The sequence below is a fragment of the Ailuropoda melanoleuca genome, chromosome 16 (assembly GCF_002007445.2).
Source record: "Ailuropoda melanoleuca isolate Jingjing chromosome 16, ASM200744v2, whole genome shotgun sequence".
NCBI classification, from domain to species: Eukaryota; Metazoa; Chordata; class Mammalia; order Carnivora; family Ursidae; genus Ailuropoda; species Ailuropoda melanoleuca.
In genome coordinates, this window is record NC_048233.1 from 3,273,707 (window position 1) to 3,291,876 (window position 18,170).

Below are 18,170 nucleotides of genomic sequence, written 5' to 3' on the forward strand. Positions count from 1 at the left end.
TATTTGGGTGCTGAGAAACCAGGCTTTGAACAAAACATTTATGTAACATAGACTGTAAAGTGCTGTGTCACATTACACATGAATAAAAAAGATATTAACCAATTATATGAGTACTTTAAAAAATTACCTCTTAATCTTAAATTTTACCTTTTTTAGTTTCTTTCAAATTCTGTTTTGTTTTTAATTTGGTAAACTTAGATGTTTATTAGACACTGTGTTGTGATACATGAGTTCACTGCATTCCACTTGAGTAATTGGGGAAAGCATAATTGTGGCTTACAAATAATGGGACTGGTGAAATTTGAGGAGGATTTATAGATAAAATAATTTTAATAATAGAACATGAGAGAGGAGTTTTGGAGATAAGTAATATTAAAAATATCTCATCTAAAAATATTACTCTTTCTGTTTCTACAATGAAAAAGACTCAAAGTTGACTTGTCTTCATTATGATTTATGGCTATTTATCTCTTAAATTAAGGGAATGAATAATGCATTCTTTGATTATACATCAGTATGTTTTTATATATATATATATATTTCTATTTAGGATTGGCAACCTCCATTTGCATGTGAAGTAAAAAGTTTTCGTTTCACTCCCAGAGTCCAGCGCCTGAATGAACTTGAGGTGAGTGCTATATCAGGATTTCTGCCTCCTGATTTATTCTTAATGTCAGGGTTCTAGTAGAGAACTTTGAGCAACTCATGTACCAGGGCTTAGAATTAATGTTAGTTGGGATTGAATGGAAGGAAGTTCTTTTTCTTTTCTCTTTTCTTTTTTTTCCTTTGTCTTTCTTTCTTTCTTTTTTTAAATTAAGTAGGATCCGCTTTGGGGGTGGAGCCCTACACGGGGCTTGAACCCACAACATTGAGATCAAGACCTGGGCTGAGATCAAGAGTTGGTCGCTTAACTGACTGAGCCACCCAGGTGCGCCTGAATGGAAGGAAGTTTCTGATTAAAAAAAAAATTGTAAAAAGTAGTTGTTAACAGTTTTTCCACTTAACTGGGACTATGGGAAACTATCTCTAGCTATGTTTTTCATAGTGGAAATACCCAGTGCATACTTGCAGAGACCTGGAATTCTTTTTTTTTTTTTTAATTTTGAGACCTGAAATTCTAAGCTACTTTCTTCAGCACTTAACTATTCTACTAAAATTTTATGTTAATGTTGGAAGATTCTGTCTCTTGGGGTCTTTGAAAAGTAGGTTTAATAGTTTAGCAAAGGTTTTCAAAGATTATTTTTAGCTTTAACAGAACTTTTCCAGGACTGTTAATCCGATTTATTAACATCTCTCTTTAAACATTACTAGTTGCTTCTAAATTTTCTAGATTGAAGTCTGTTTAAATATTGCGGTTTTTCCTCTCTGCCGGGTTATGGGAAGATACTTCAGTGTGGTATAAAAGTGTTTCAGAGTACAATAGAGAAATCTTAGCTAGCTGAGACTTAATATATCATAGTGAAGGTTTTTTTTTTCCCTTGATGCTTCTGAAACATTTATTTTCTGAGATTTTAATCCTTTTTTTTCCTTTAGTCCCTTGTAATTAGATACATGAAGGATCTTAATATCAGTGGGGTGGAGAATTGGTGTACCTGAGGTAGGCATGTTTTCTACGGATGAAATGAAGGAATGCTTAGAGACAGAATAATCCAATTTACTAAATTTTCTGGTTAGCTTAAAGTTAAGCCAACTTTTACAAAAAAATTGCTTTGGTTGATAAAATTAGAACATTTCTAATATATTAGAGTGACTTTTTTGCCTTAGTGAATAAAGTTTATTAAGAAGTATTTTGTTTCTTTATTATTGCCTTATTTTACAGGGTTGGACTAAATAATAATGAAGTCTTTGGATTTCTTTAGAGAAATGAGTACCTTTGTTAAGTAAAACTCATTTATTTTCAATCATAACTTAATTCCTATTTCTGATTTCTGTTTTTTAATAATCTTAGGCAATGACCAGAGTGAGACTGGACTTCTTGGATCAGTTAGCAAAATTTTGGGAACTCCAAGGATCTACTTTGAAGATTCCAGTGGTGGAGAGAAAAATCCTGGATCTGTATGCTTTGAGCAAGGTGAGGCTTGCACTTGGTTTATTTTATTTATTTATTTGTTTATTTTTTTAAAAAGACTTTGATAGTCTGTTTTTTTTTTTTTTTGAAAATTTTATTTATTTATTTGAGAGAGAGAGACAGATATTGACAGATAGCAAGAGAGAGCAGAAGCAGGGAGGAGAGGGAGAAGCAGGCTCCCACTGAGCAGGGAGCCCGATGTGGGGCTCCATTCCAGGATCCCCGGATCATGACCTGAGCCGAAGGCAGATGCTTAACCAGCCGAGCCACCCAGGCACCCATTGTATTGGTTTAGAAATTGGAGCAGAGGGGCGCCTGGGTGGCATAGCGGTTAAGCGTCTGCCTTCGGCTCAGGGCGTGATCCTGGTGTTATGGGATCGAGCCCCACATCCAGGCTCCTTCGCTGTGAGCCTGCTTCTTCCTCTCCCACTCCCCCTGCTTGTGTTCCCTCTCTCGCTGGCTATGTCTATCTCTGTCAAATAAATAAATAAAATCTTTAAAAAAAAAAAAAAAGAAATTGGAGCAGAGGCTAGTGAATCTGTGACATTAGGAATTTACTAAACTTGATGGAAAACATTGTTTCCTGTGCAGGATTTGTTTGACAGTGAAATGCAAGCATGAATAAATGTAAATGACAGATTTCAAAGTTATCTTTAAAATTATTTTATAATTTATTATAAAATTTAATTTATTTAATGACATAGATTAGTAGGCTCTGTGATAAACAATATGCAAAAGGAATGATACCAATCTATTAATGTTACCTTGTGTTGAGTGTATAATGTTTTATGTTGACTTTGTCATCTTTTTTCTACTTCTTAATTGAAAATTTGTTATATTAAAAGAGATTCATGTTACTCACCATTCTCATGTGTAATATGTATCAGTTGTATTAATCTGTAAGGAGTGTTAATGGTTAACTGAAACCAGCATTATCCAGAATGAATAAGGGCTTGAAAACTTAAGGGTGAAGAGTTTAGACTAATTTTTGCCTAAACTTGTGTTAACTTTGTAACATTGTATTTCCTAATGTGAAAGGAACTAACTGACCTGCAACAGCATACTTGAAAACATGTTTTGTTAATAAAATAATAAAAATTTATGAACCTTCTGACTTGTGAGTGAAGATAGCTTGATTATCTGAGGAATTTTGCAAAGTATCTTTTTCTGTGTGGTATCCTCTGATTGATAGTTACTGTTTTGGAATAAAATGTTATTCAAATTATAGACTTAATTTTGGAGATTTCACTTTCCAGGAAAGACAAGACAAACATTTAAGTTATTTTCTATAATACATTCTAAAGTAGTGTCAGGTCAGAATGCTCTAAAAATTTTATATTGAAGTTTATACTAAAATTTTAAAAAAGACTGTATTGGGCTGATGGCTGGTGAGCATGTCTGGAGTTGGTGTTATTATAGACATGATTTTGAAACACTTTGCTTTCCACTACTTTATAATGGGAAGCAAATTTTCAGTTCTCAGTCTCAGTCATTCAGTACTCATTTTGATGGTTTCCTTGTTGATTAAATTATCACATGGTCTTATTATTTTTAATAATAAAAAGCGTTACTTGGAATGTCTATAATTTAATGGAGTTTTACATTAACAGTTACTGTTTATGATCAGTGCAGCAAGGAACATTCATTCTAGCCCTTAAAAACTTTTTTTTGGTCAGTGTAATACTTTTTAAAATATAAGACTTAAAATGAAAACCAACATTCTTCCTCTCCACCTCTCCACTCCCCTTCCCAGTCCTCAGAATTAATTACTTTCAATTGTTTTAGCTGTTTCTGACATAGATGTTCGTATTTCCAAATAATATGCTCATGCTAGTTATTCACTTTTCAGTTTTAAATATTATACACTGGTTTTCTACTATTAGAGGTGGAGAGTGGGTGTAAGAAACCTAAATCCTTACATACTACCTGTTCCATTCTAGTGTAGTTAGATCAAAAATGTTTTTTAAAGATTTTATTTTTAAGTAATCTCTACCCCCAACATGGGGTTCCAACTTACAACCCCCAAATCAAGAGTTGCATGCTCCATGAACTGAGCCAGCCAAGTGTCCCAGATCAATTTTTAATTAATCAGAAATTATTACTGTGACTGTAAGTACCAATATTATTTGTATCTGAGCCTCATAGTGTGCTATGATTGTTTTCCTTATACCAATTTTTATTTTCCTTGGAGTTAATAATCTCCCTCCCTGTTTTCATTTTCTGAGTTTTCTTCATAACCATCAAACATTTATTTTCAGATTTTCCAATAGCAGTATAAATCTGTCCCTATGCTTTACCTGTCAGGTAACTTATCAGTTCCATTTTCTTCTTGGAGCCATTCCTCTGGAGTTCTTTTTTCTGCTCCAATCCAGATCCTTGTTTTTTAAGGTCATCTGTCAGCTTGGAACCTCCTTTTGCTGTTTTCATTCTGGGAATTCCCTTTGCCTCTCCCCTTATTTCAAGTCTTCGTATTACTTGGTTTCCTCCTACTTTGGTGAAGCATTTTTTTTTTTTTCTATTAGTTTCATGAACAAGAAGATAAACAGAACGTAAATATTTTGCTTATCTAAGTGTTCTACTCTTAAACTTTAGTGGTAGTTTGGTGGGGTTTAGAAGCCTAAATTGTAAATTGATTTCCTTTAGTATTTTGAAAGCTTTACTCCATAATCTTTCAGCCTTCAGTGTTGCTGTTGAGAAGAATGATGCTATACTAATTCTTGTTCCTTCCTATGTGGCTTTTCTTTTTCTTGAAGATGTAGAATGTAATCTTTATTCCCAGTGCCTTGAGATTTCAGTTGTATATGCATTGGTATGTGTTTATTTTCATTGTATATATACTTTATTTACTTACTTATTGTTTTGCTTTTTATCGCATTTTTAAGCACTTAACAGATGGACATCTGTTCCTTGATGTTTCATCTTTGCTCAACTGTTATCCTTAAAATGAAAGTCTGGAATCTTCACTAATTTTAAAGTCCAACTGAACATTTAATAATGAACAAAGCTGTTTAAATTTACCTTTTATTTTTGTCTAAGTCTTCATGAAGTTTATTGTAAGCAGGGTGATCATAAGGGAATTTGTGAATTATTCCAGTTAGTGATTCTAAGACTTTCATCTTTTTGCTGTCTTCCTCAGTGGCACAACTGTGTAGGAGACCTCTCCAGGCAAAAGCAAAATTTTGGTAGCCCTTGATCTCAGATCCAAGCTTAACTCTATGTAATGTGCCATTTTGTCTTCCTCCATTTACACCCAAACTACTGCCTTCTTCATAGCCTTCCTGATACCCTTCCCTATGAAACCACTTCTGAGGAGAGAATGTCCACTATCTCGTTTAATACTTTTATTGCACTTGATAACTTCTCTTCTTCTTCTTCTTCTTTTTTTTTTTTCATTTGGTATAGGCACTCAGACATGTATGTTTAATTTTTTTTTTTTAAGTAACATATAATGCATTATTTGTTTCGGGGGTATAGGTTTGTGATTCATCCGTCTTACACAACACCCAGTGCTCAACACAATACATACCCTCCCCAGTGTCCATCACCCAGCCACCCCATCCCTCCACCCCCCTCCCCACTTGATAACTTTTCTTACCTGAACTCATGTCTTTGAGGTCTTACAACATTTCTTGTATTTTTTGTATTCTTTGATAATGTCTTCCACTTATCTTTTCTTTCTGAACTTTTATCGGTTGGATGTTAGACCAATAACTTGATGTAAGACTATTAGAGTATTAGACTGATCCTGTAGTTTGCTTACCTATTTCTCTTAGGTTAGAATCTTTTCTTTTCAGATTCTCCTGAGAGTAAATCTCTAGTCTTGTCCTGGGGTTGGAGAGCAATAGTTGCCTGGCTGTGCTGACTGGAGGACTTCTAATTGCCTTTATACAGATTTTCAGGCAGTCCTGTTCTCTGTTTATTGCCATCTCTGATTTTATTTTATTTTTTTAAGATTTTATTTATGTATTTGACAGGGAGCGAAAGAGGGAGCCTGAGCAGGGGAAGCGGCAGGCAGAGGGAGAAAGAAAAACAGGCTCCCCAACTGAGCAAGGAGCCCAACTTGGGGTTCTCTCCCAGGACCCTGGGATCATGACCTGAGCCAAAGGCAGATTCTTAACTGACTGAGCCACCCAGGCGCCCCGCCATCCCTGATTTTAAAGGGACTGCTGCTTTCATTTTTTTAGGCCTTTCCAGGCTCTACTGGAAAATCTTCTTGGCTTTCTTCTATTGAAGGTGCTTGGTTGGTTTTAGTTACTGCCTGCTAGATAATCACTTGTGTATCACTTCTGTATCTGCTTTCTCTTGGTCCCATTCCTTTTTGTTCCTTTACTATTTTTCAGCCTGGGCTTGAGAGGGAGCTTTTAAGTAGAAGACTACTCCTACTTTATGTCTGTTAAGTTTGTCTCCTACTGGCCAGTCTTAGTTTTACATTGGGTGGAAATTTGGCCTTGATTGACATTATTCTTTGGTCAAGTTTTGATTAGGGGCTTGTTTCCATTTTATTTTGTTCAGTTTATCTTTGCATGCCATGTATCTTTTTATAGGGCATGGCTTATAAGTGATATTTTTCTAGTGATAATGGTGTGATATATTTCATGGCAAAATGTTTGGAGTAAATGGTTTTATATTTTGAAATTATAACATGAGAATTCTTGAATGTGTCAGCTGAAGAAAAACAAGTGTAAAGTTTTGTGTGTTTTTATAGTTTCAGGCCCTGTTAGATCGTTAAAGTGTTGTATGTACGAAGCCAGAGTCACAATGTTGATTTCTTTGTGAGACAGTTTTATCTTACTTCTTAGCCATAACCTGTGCTGGCTGTCATTTTCACAACTGCATGTCATTAAGCATCTTGACTGGGTGGGGCAGCATGACTGGATCCATGCAGATATATCATTTCTAATGGAAATTTAACTTAAAGTGCTTTGCATACAGTCCAGAGTAGTATGTAATGGTGATAAATGTATTGTATAATGAAGATTAGTAAGAGAGCTTCTGTTCCCTTTCGGACTCCTCCCCACTTGCTTCAACCACATTGGCTTCCTTATTGTTCCTCAAACATTTGAAGTATGCTTCTAACATGGGGCCCTGGCTCTGACTATGCCCTGTATATCTGCTTGGGTAACTGCTTCACCTTGAAGGAGTTTTTGCTGAAATTTCACCTTTATAATGAAGTTTTTTGGTAACTGTTTAATACTTCGGTTAAACCCTCACTCTGCTACTTGTGAGGTCTTTTCACTGTTTTTTGAAGCTGCTTCTATCGGATTTATCACTTTAAATTTTACATACTTTGTTTACTTCCTGTTTTTCTTGCTGGAATGTAAGCACCATGAGGGCAAAGATCTTTGTTTTGTTCACCGATGTATCTCAAGCACCCAGAACAGTACCTGACAGTACAGAAGCACTGGAATGATGTGAATGGAAGGCATCCTGATTCACGCACTTGCTTCCAGACAGCCCTTAAAACACCCTCATTGTGTTTACCTCTACACTACAACATTGGAAAAATCAACTTTTTTCTCTTCATAATTTTCCCCTGGCTAACCTTTTTAAACCGAGATGGCTTGTCTGAAGATGTGCTAAAAGAAGCTAAAGAATTAGAGATATGTTTAGCTTTTGTGCACGTGAACTTATGTGTTCCCACCAAGCTTTCACATATTTCAGTAGAGGGAAATTTTGTTTTGGTATAGGTTCATCTTTGCCTATAAGAGCATTGTAGAGTACAAGAGCTGAAAACGTTCATTTATTTATAGCATGCACTCCCACTTGCCCCCACACGCAGACATGATAATACTGCTAGTGTTGACACGGTGCTTATTTTGTCCTGGTGCTTTTCATGTTTTATCTCATTTATCTTCACAACTGCCTCATAATGAAGTGTAAGTGGTGTTAAATTATTAATATTTTAATAATAGCGAGGACTCCGAAGTGCAAATTATGACAACTTGCCCAAGGTCACACAGTTAAGTAGTGGAGCTGAGGTTCGAACTCTGGAAATCTGGCTCCACAGTCCATATTCTTAACCTTTTTATAAAAAATTGTGGTAAAATATGCATACTATAACAGTTAACCATATTTTTAAGTGTACAGTTTAATGGCATTAAGTACATTCAAAATGTTGTACAACCATCACTACTTTTCATTTCCAGAACTTCCCCTCTCCCTTCAGGCCCCTGGTAAATCCTCTATTCTACTTCCTCTCTCTATAAATTTGTTTATTCTAGGTATTTCATAGAAGTGGAATCACATAATATTCACCTTTTTGTGTTTGAGCATAATGTTTTCAAGGATCCATGTTGTCACATGTGTCAGTTTCATTCCTTTTTAAGGCTGGATAATATTCCATTACATGTATATATCAGATTTGGTTTATTCATTCATCTCTTGATGGGCTTTGAGTTGTTTCCACCATTTGACTATTGTGAGTAATGCTGCCATGAACATTGGTTTGCGAGTATCTGTTTAAATCCCTGTTTTCAGTTCTTTTGGGTGGAATTGTTGAGTCATGTAATTCTATGTTTGATTTTTCTTTTTTTTTTTTTTTAAATATTTCATTTATTTAATTAAAGAGATAGAGACAGCCAGCGAGAGAGGGAACACAAGCAAGGGGAGTGGGAGAGGAAGAAGCAGGCTCATAGCTGAGGAGCCCGATGTGGGGCTCGATCCCATAACGCCGGGATCACGCCCTGAGCTGAAGGCAGACGCGTAACAACTGCGCCACCCAGGCGCTCCTAATTTTTCTTTTAACCTTTTTTTTTTTAAAGTAAGCTTTATGCCCAGTGTGGGACTTGAACTCGCAGCCCTGAGATCAAGTTACATGCTCCACCGACTGAGCCAGCCAGGCACCAGTCTCTTACTTTTTTTGATACAGAGAAATAACAGTAGTGTACACTCAAGAAAATTTTTTTGGGGGCGCCTGGGTGGCACAGCGGTTGGGCGTCTGCCTTCGGCTCAGGGCATGATCCCAGCGTTCTGGGATCGAGCCCCACATCAGGCTCTTCCGCTATGAGCCTGCTTCTTCTCTCCCACTCCCCCTGCTTGTGTTCCCTCTCTCGCTGGCTGTCTCTATCTCTGTCAAATAAATAAAAATCTTTAAAAAAAAAAAATTTTTTTTTGAGTTCAAATAGCTATGTCACAGTCCTTTTTATTTTATCATCAGTCAGCGGAAGACTGCCTATATTTTAAAGTGTGAGAGATGTACAGTATCAATTTCTAGAAGATAGGGAACCATGATATATGTATATTCTATATAGCGCCAGGTTTGATGTGAGCATTCAACCAAATTGTCCAATTTATCTTAACTGATTGTATGTTAATACATTCTGTACTATATTTTCTAGTAAGTCTACCACCATAATCTGATCTCTTCCCATCATTCCTTCATAACCTTCCATGTAAAACGCCTTTTGAAAAATTATACCCTTTTCTAAAACGGCCTTTGAATCCATTGTTTCCTTGACATTTTTGTTAAAATTCTATAAGGTATTTGGTACATTTCCCAATTTCAGGATTTATGTTCATTTCATACATATAACTTACATTTATGCTTATGTTTATTTTTGTTGTTTTTAATTCTTATTTTATATTTTGAGTTCCTTGGGATATTGAGTATATAAATCTGTTTAGTTTTCTCAAGGTGTATATGTACAAAGTGTAAATTCATAAATATTTTTGAATGCTTAGTTCATTGAAAATAGGCACATTAACATTAAATAGTGGAGTTTAAAACTTCCGAAAAATCATTCTTTTTATTTATTTATTTATTTATTTATTTATTTATTTATTTATTTATTTGACAGAGAGAGATACAGCCAGAGAGAGAGGGAACACAAGTGGGGGGGGGGTGGAAGAGGAAGAAGCAGGCTCCCAGTGGAGGAGCCCGATGTGGGGCTCGATCCCAGGACTCTGGGATCTCGCCCTGAGCTGAAGGCAGACGCTTAATGACTGAGCCATCCAGGCGCCCCTCTGAAAGTCATTGTTTATTTCAAACTTTAAATGTTGACATTTTTGAATTTTGTCAGATATTTGTGGAAAGGAAATTAGAATTCTAAGCTCAGAATAATTTTTCTGTTTATCCGGGAAGGTATAGAGTCAGAATACATGAATCTGCTTTCTTTCTCTAAATAATTTTTACTTTCTTTTCAGATTGTTGCCAGCAAAGGAGGTTTTGAAATGGTCACAAAAGAGAAAAAATGGTCTAAAGTGGGTAGTCGCTTGGGATATCTGCCGGGAAAAGGAACTGGGTCTCTTTTGAAGTCACATTATGAAAGAATTCTCTACCCATATGAACTTTTCCAATCTGGTGTCAGCCTTATGGTGAGATGCATCTTTTTTTTTTTTTTTTTAGGGGTGGATAAATCCAGTCTGCCAAATATGAATGTTATTTGTTAGCAGTTAGCAGTTCGCTAAGCATAGCCAGTTAAAAAGATTTCTCCAGGTACCAAAATTTGGGGTAGCAAGATGTGGTTTAAAAATTGCAGCTGTTTTTGGTGGTTTACAAGATAAAGGCTAGTGGGAATGAAGGGTGTTTTCTTATTTATTTAAAATAAATTCTCATAACTTAAGCTTTCTGAAAAATTCCTCCTCTTGGTTTCATTAACAGCTTTATTGAGGTTACAATTTGCATATTATAGAATTCAGTCATTGTAAATACACAGTAAGCTTTAATAAATTACACATTTATGCAGTAATTGCCACAGCTCAGTTTTAGAATATTTCCATCAGCCCAGAAAGTTCCTTTGTGTTTGGTTGTAGTTGGTTCCTGTTCGTATCCCCGAACCCAGATAAACACCTGATTTGCTTTCTGGCTCTGTAGTTTTTTGCCTTTATAGAAATTTCACATAGATGGAATTATACAATATAATTTTGTGTCTGGCTTCTTTCACTTAGCCTAATGTTTTCAAGGTTCATCTATGTTTTAGCCTGTATTAGTACTTCGTTCTTTTTTATGGCTGAATAATAGTCCATTGTATGGATATACCATATTTGTTTATCCATTTACCAGTTGGTGGACAGTTGGATTGTTTCCAGTTTATGGCTATTATGAATAAATGCTATGAATATTCATGTATAAGTCTTTGTGTGGACATATGTTTTCATTTCTCTTGGGTAGATACCTAGGAGTGGAATTGCTGGGTTATATGGTAAGTTTATGTTTAACTTTTTAAGAAACTGCCAAACTGTTTTCCAAAGTGGCTGAACCATTTTACATTCCCACCAGTAATGTAGAGGCTTCCAGTTTCTTCACGTCTTTGCCAACACTTGGTATTGTCAGTTGTTTTGCTTATAGCCATTCTAGTGGGTGTGTAGTGGTATCTCATTGTGGTTTTAATTTTCATTTCCCTAATGACCAGTGGTGTTGTGCATCTTTTCATGTGCATATTAGCCATTTGTATATCTTCCTTGATGAAGTGTCTGTTCTGATCTTTTTTTTATTGGATTGTTTGTCATCTTACACTTGTTTTAAGAGTTTGCTGTATAATCTGGATATAAGTCTTTTATCAGGTACATGATTTTATAAATACTCTCTGCTAGTCTCTGGTTTATCTTTTCATTTTTATAATGGTGTCTGTTTGAAGAGTAGTTTATTAATTTCTATCCCCCCTTCTATGGATTGTGCTTCTCTTGTCATATCTAAGAAATCTTTCTTACAAGGCCCCAAAGATACTTTTTGTTTTCCTCTAGAAGTTTCATATTTTAGCTTTTATATTTAGGTCTAAGATCCATTTTGATTTTTTTTTTTTTTTTTGTATGTGTATAGTATGAGGTAAAACTCTAAGTTCATTTTGGAGGAGAGGGGAAATGTATATGTATATGAATATTCAGTTGTACCAGTACCATATGTTTAAAAGACTACTACCTTTTCCCGTTGATTTACTTCGGCACCTTTGTTGAAAATCAGTTGACTATAAATGTGGATTTATTTCTGGTCTCTGTTTTGTGTTTTGGTCCATGTATTTACCCTAACACCAATACTGTAGCTTTATAGTAAGTTTTGATATCCAATAGTGTTAGTCTTCCAACTTGGTTCTTTTTTTTAAAATTTCCAAAGATTTGCATTTCCACATAAATCTTAGAAATTGACTTCTCAATTTCTACACAAAAGCCTGCTGGGATTTCAATAGGGATTGTCTTGAATTTATAGATCAATTTGGTAGGTAGAATTGTCATCTGGTTTCATGTAGTTTTGGGGACTTATTGGAAATTTATTATGTCTCCCCTGACTCTCCAATCTGATTTCTTATCAGTGAACCTGCTGTCTTTCTGTGCTCTGATTCTTTAGGGTGTACAGATGCCTAATTTAGATCTTAAGGAAAAAGTAGAGCCTGAGGTTCTTGGCACTGACGTCCAAACTTCCCCAGAGCCAGGCACAAGAATGAACATTCTACCGAAGAGAACAAGGCGTGTCAAGTCTCAGGTATCAACTTCCATGGGTCATTTTTAACAGGAGTTTTAAGTGCATTAACTGCAGAACAATGATGTGGTTATTGGAGGCATTCACATACTATTGTTCTTTAGACTGTGAAGAAGAGACCTGTCTTTCATTTACCATGAAAATGAACAAGGAAGAAATTGTAAAATTCAGTCTGATTTGATTTAGACAGCTTTTTGTTAATTTTGAACAGTTTTTGCTGAGGAGGACAAATCAGATGGTGACTGTGGGTACGGTAGGGCCAGTGTTATCGACATGCTGATGAACTGTAGTATATTTTATTTTCGTGGTTAGCAGAAATGAGAGGAGTAGGAAAGGGTGGTTTTAGTTGTCACTCATTCCTTTAAAAGCTAGAGTGTAAGTTTTAGTGTTTGAACCTTTCCAGTGTTAACTTCTGTAGTGTTCTTGTAGCCTAAAATAATTTCATCAGAAGAAAAATGCACTAATTTCTTCTTGTCTGCATCTGTCCTCCTTTCCCCATTCTCATTTGTGGTCCTCAAAGTGTGTTTTTAAAGTTGTTGTAAAGACAGGTCCGTAGGGGCACCTGCGTGGCTCAGTTGTTAAGCATCTGCCTTCGGCTCAGGGCATGATCCTCGAGTCCCACATCGGGCTCCTCCCCTGGAAGCCTGCTTCTTCCTCTCCCACTCCCCCTGCTTGTGTTCCCTCTCTCCTTGGATGTCTCTATCTCTGTTAAATAAATAAATAAAATCTTAAAAAAAAAAAAATAAAGACAGGTCCGTAGGTTGGGACAGTTAGATGCTGCTTTCCTTGCTCTGAATTTATGCTCCTTAAATAGTCTCCTGAATAATAATTTAGCTTCTTAGGTACTTTGGTAACAGAAAGGTAGGTGTCTTGGATGGAGAACGTGAATTTAATGGGAATTCATTGAAAAGTGAATTATAAATTTATGTTTATTAGTAAATTACCAGTGTGTAATATAAATTGTTCAGCAATTCATAAATTAATATTTTGTTGCATTATAATAATATAATAATTGTAATTTATATTTATCATGATGAGAATTCTTAGTTATAAATCATTATAAATTAGTAAACTCTGGTTTAGTTGTTAAGTGATTTTTTATTACTGTGGTTGATCTCAAAAGTTCTAATCATCTTTGGGTGTATAGTGATGATTCTGTTTCAAGACCTGAAACACTTGAAAATTAGTCTCTGACTTGGTGACTCAGTGTTGAAGAGTTGACCCAGGTGGTCCTGCTCCTCTAATCAGTTGACAGCTTATGATGAAATTTCTTTTTGATGTCCCTTCTGAAACCGTGGAAAAGTCCTGCTGCCTATTGCCTATGTATAAGAAAAGGACAGCATAGATTGTTTTTACCTATTGTAATAATTGGCAGCGTAGTCCATTGTTGATACCAGGTAGAAAATAGAACCATTGTAGGCTTTTCAACGAAGAATTTGTTCAGCTCACAATTTGTCCTTAATTACTGTATTTCCTAGTCTGCCTCATTCCTCATTCTCCCAGAAAGAAGAGAAAGGCTTTCTGGTAGAACTCCTTCAACTTCTTGCCCCATATACAGAATTGTTGGTATTCATTCTTAATTTCTGTCAGTCTCTGTGGGCAAAGGGTAGCCGTTGTCTCTAAGGATAATCCTCCCACATCTGTTCTTTCTGGCTTCTTTAGGGATTTTAATGTATCACTTACGAAATTTCTCTCTCCTACCTCTTCTGTCTGCTGGATCTCCTCCTACCCCGAATGTAAACGTGTTTAAAGTCTTTGTCATCTTAAAACAAAAACCCCCTTCCTAGATAGTGCCTTACTCCTTGCCTCTTTTTATGAAGTTTCTTGAAAAACAGTTGATGTTGTCTCAGTTTCCTCAGTATCTGTTTAGCTTTTATACTCTGTAATCTGACATTGAGCTAAATCATTTTATTGAAACTGCACCACTCAAGTTACCACTGAGTTAATAATTGTCGAAAGCTGAGGATCTTTTTTTTATTTCTTATCCTTCTTCATCTCTGGTCATGTATACATTTAATACAGTTGTTGACTTCTCTCCTTGAAATTCAGTTAACTTGATTTTTCTTTGGCTTTGTGATGCCTCTCTCCTGGTTATCTTCTTCACTCTCTGACTTCTCCTCAGTCATCTTTGTTCTCTCTTCCCATTGCCCTTTACATGGAATTTTAAGTCTTTTCCTATCTTTGCTCTCCCTAGCTATCTTATCTACCCTGTGATTTCGAGTACTACCTGTACACTTAAGACTCCTAAATATGTCTTGACACCCATGTTTCTTTTCTGTTTGCCAGGGACGTGTGTGTGTGCATATAGTATATGTATACCCCTGTATGCATATTGGTAGCCATTGGTAGCCACAGCAGGTTTGCTGAATTCAGTATATCTCAAACATTATCACCTTCTCTAAATCTGTTTTTCCTTTGTTATTTTCTAGCTTGGTGTAAGCACAGCCATCCAATAGTCTCTTAAACAAGAAACAGAAGTTATGAAAGTTATCCTACTCCCCTTTCTTATCTCTATCACATCACTTGCTTTACTCTTCTGTGATTGTTTTTATTCTTTTTTTTTTTTAAGATTTATTGATTTTAGAGAAAGAGAGGGAGACAGAGAGAATGAAAGCGCATGCCAGTGGGGGGAGGGGCAAAGGGAGAGGGAATCTCAAGCTGACTCTCTTTTGAGCAACAGAGCCTGATACAGGGCTCTATCTCACAACCCTGAGATCATGACCTGAGCCACAGTCAAGAGTCGGACACTTAACTGGCTGAGCCACCCAGGCACCGCTGCTATGATTGTTTTTTCATCTGTGACCTCACTAGTGAGCTTTTTGAAAGCTGGATTCAGCTTTCAGAGCCAGGTTTCTCCATTATACTTATTCTCTTTGTAATAAAAGTAATCAGAGTAAACTGTAAGACAATGTGAATAACCTGTCTCCCAGTTATGTTTTACCCAGTGGTTTTCACATTCATTGATGATCCTTACGTGAATTAGTAGTTATGCTGGTCGTTGCAAGCTGGGTGATTTTCTAGCTCTGTCATTTTCTGCATTTGTTAGCATTTTTCTTTAAAGGAGAACTCTTCTCCCACACTTTCTTGAGATACTTTTTTCATACAGTAAAATGTTTATCTTAAGTGTATAGTTTGGTGAATTTTGATGAATGTGTTTACCCATGGAACCAAGACTTCTTTTAGTATCACTGTAGATCATGATTTTTTAAAAATATAATGTCTGGGGTGCCTGGGTGGCACAGTCCTTAAGTGTCTGCCTTTGGCTCAGCGCGTGATCCCATCGTTCTGGGATCAAGCCCCACATCGGGCTCCTCTGCTGGGAGCCTGCTTCTTCCTCTCCCACTCCCCCTGCCTGTGTTCCCTTTCTCGCTGGCTGTCTCTGTCAAATAAATAAATAAAATCTTTAAAAAAAATAAATAAAAATATAATGTCTTATATTTATTACCATCTTTTATTCCTTTTTTATAATCCTGTTGTTCCAAGTTTGGCTAATGGGAACCCCTTCAAGCTGGTTCATGTTACTCTTTTGACATGTCTCCATCTTTGAGCACTTGTTTAGCACAGAAAGGCTCATTGTCTTCTTGCCTTGCTTAGACCTGGAATTAGCCATTTCTCCACGGAATTCTGGTTCATTTTAGTGTGAAATGATATATAAAAACCAAGATCTGAGTACAACATGTGCTTGTTCCTACTGGGATGCCATTGCTTTTGTAGGTCCTTTTAGTGGTTAGGTCTGGGAAATAAAATTTAAAAACATATTTTCAGAAATGGACTGATAATTCCAGTTCTAATCTAGCATCACAAAGTTCTTTTGATTCACATTGTGGCTCTTTTCCTAGCTTTTGGATTTGGAAACTTAATTTATTTTTATTTATCTGTTTTTTTTTTTTTTTAAAGATTTTATGTACTTATTCGACAGAGAGAGAGACAGCCAGTGAGAGAGCGAACACAAGCAGAGGGAGTGGGAGAGGAAGAAGCAGGCTTATAGCGGAGGAGCCTGATGTGGGGGTTGATCCCATAACGCTGGGATCACGCCCTGAGCCGAAGGCAGATGCTTAACCGCTGTGTCACCCAGGCGCCCCTCTATTTATCTGTTTTAACTGGTCTGTTTAAGACTATAAAATTTCCTGTGATCACTGCTTTACTTTATTCTGGAGATTCTGATTTATAGTCTTTTTTTGTTGTTATAATTTTTTAATAGGAAGTTAAAGATTTCTAGCAGGTCTTTTTATTTTTTTATTTTGTTATTTCTAGTTTTTATTCCATTAAGATCAGGTAATGTCTTATTATTTCTACTTTTTGGAACTTTATTGCCTGTCTGAAAAGGTTGTTGTGAGGATTAATTGATTAAAATACTTTTATATGGTACATAGTATCTACTCAGTGTATGTTAGGTTTTCTTATTATATACTGTGCGTTAATAGTGACGAAGAATGTATAGTGTCATGTTTATCATTGGACTGTAGAGATAGATTAGTATAATTAAGTCAGTCTACTGAAGTTTGACTATATATATTTAAATGCCATTTTGGTTGGTTTGGTTCTTATATAATCATAGACTTATAAAGTCTGTATTTTAACCTGATTTATTTTTATTTTTATTGACTATATTTTAAATAAGTTTTAGTTATTTACTTTTTCAGAGTGTATGGTCCATCTGAATTCACAATGTAACACTTGGCATCTATCAGAACGCTCTCATCTTCAAGTACTAGAGTGCCAAATGACATCAGCTTAAACATTAACAACACAGTTTTCACATAAGGACACATTTTTCACATAAGATTTCCAGAAATAGGTAGCTCTAGGATTGATGCAGCAATGGCACATTGCCATGAAGGGCCCAGGCTCTTTCCGTCTTTCTGCCTTGCTTACTTCAGTGTGTGGGTAATGTATCTCTTCCTAATTGCAGTGCAGCTGCTTGAGTCCAGCACAATGCTTTCACCAGCTGAATCTCCTAATAGTAGAGAAGGAAGTTGGGGTAAAAGGCTTATTACTCTTTGAGAAGCTTTCTCTTTTATTAGAAGATGGAAATCTTTCCCAGAGGCTTCTAGTAGATGTTCTCTATGTTTCATTGGTCTAGACCGGGATAACATTTCTACCCCCAGCTAGGTCATCACTAACGAAGAGAAATGGCATGATTGGCTTAGGATAATCACTATTGATCTCATAGGATGGGCATATTGCCTTCTGATCAAAGATGGGTCTCCATTAGCAAGGTAGAAGTGAGGATTTCTTTTATTATCAGTATTATACTGGTTCTAACCAGTGGCATTTGTGTCTGGACAGAACCTAATTGACAACTGTGCTTTTAATAAAGATTTTTTTGTGTGGAACGGAAGTTGGGTGTTGCATATTGCTTGGATGACTATTCAACTGTTGTAATGAGGCAGTGAGTGGATTTAGACAGAAGTAGTAAAATATGTTTTTCTTCATATTGAAGGGGATCTTGAAACTTTTCTCGGGTAAGAAAATAAATATGTGATTAGATAATGTGAGTTTTTATTTTTTTTTAGTCAGAATCTGGAGAAGTGAACAGAAACACGGAATTGAAGAAACTTCGAATTTTTGGGGCTGGGCCTAAGGTCGTGGGCCTAGCAATGGGAGCAAAAGATAAAGAAGGTAAAATCTCTTATTCGGTCACGAAAAGAAACAAGGTATAGCCATATGGTTCTAATAAGATTCAGATAA

General features: G+C 36.0%; 1 protein-coding gene across 1 annotated transcript in view; it reads left to right on the forward strand.

The window, feature by feature from the left end:
• Positions 1–18,170, forward strand: part of KDM5A (lysine demethylase 5A) — a 95,884-nt gene that overhangs the window by 2,578 nt on the left and 75,136 nt on the right. Inside the window, exons 2-6 of the mRNA XM_002914106.4 lie at positions 551–628; positions 1,949–2,071; positions 10,211–10,381; positions 12,348–12,482; positions 17,996–18,101. Coding sequence (XP_002914152.1) covers positions 551–628; positions 1,949–2,071; positions 10,211–10,381; positions 12,348–12,482; positions 17,996–18,101 — 613 coding nt within the window. The remainder of the gene's footprint in view (positions 1–550; positions 629–1,948; positions 2,072–10,210; positions 10,382–12,347; positions 12,483–17,995; positions 18,102–18,170) is intronic.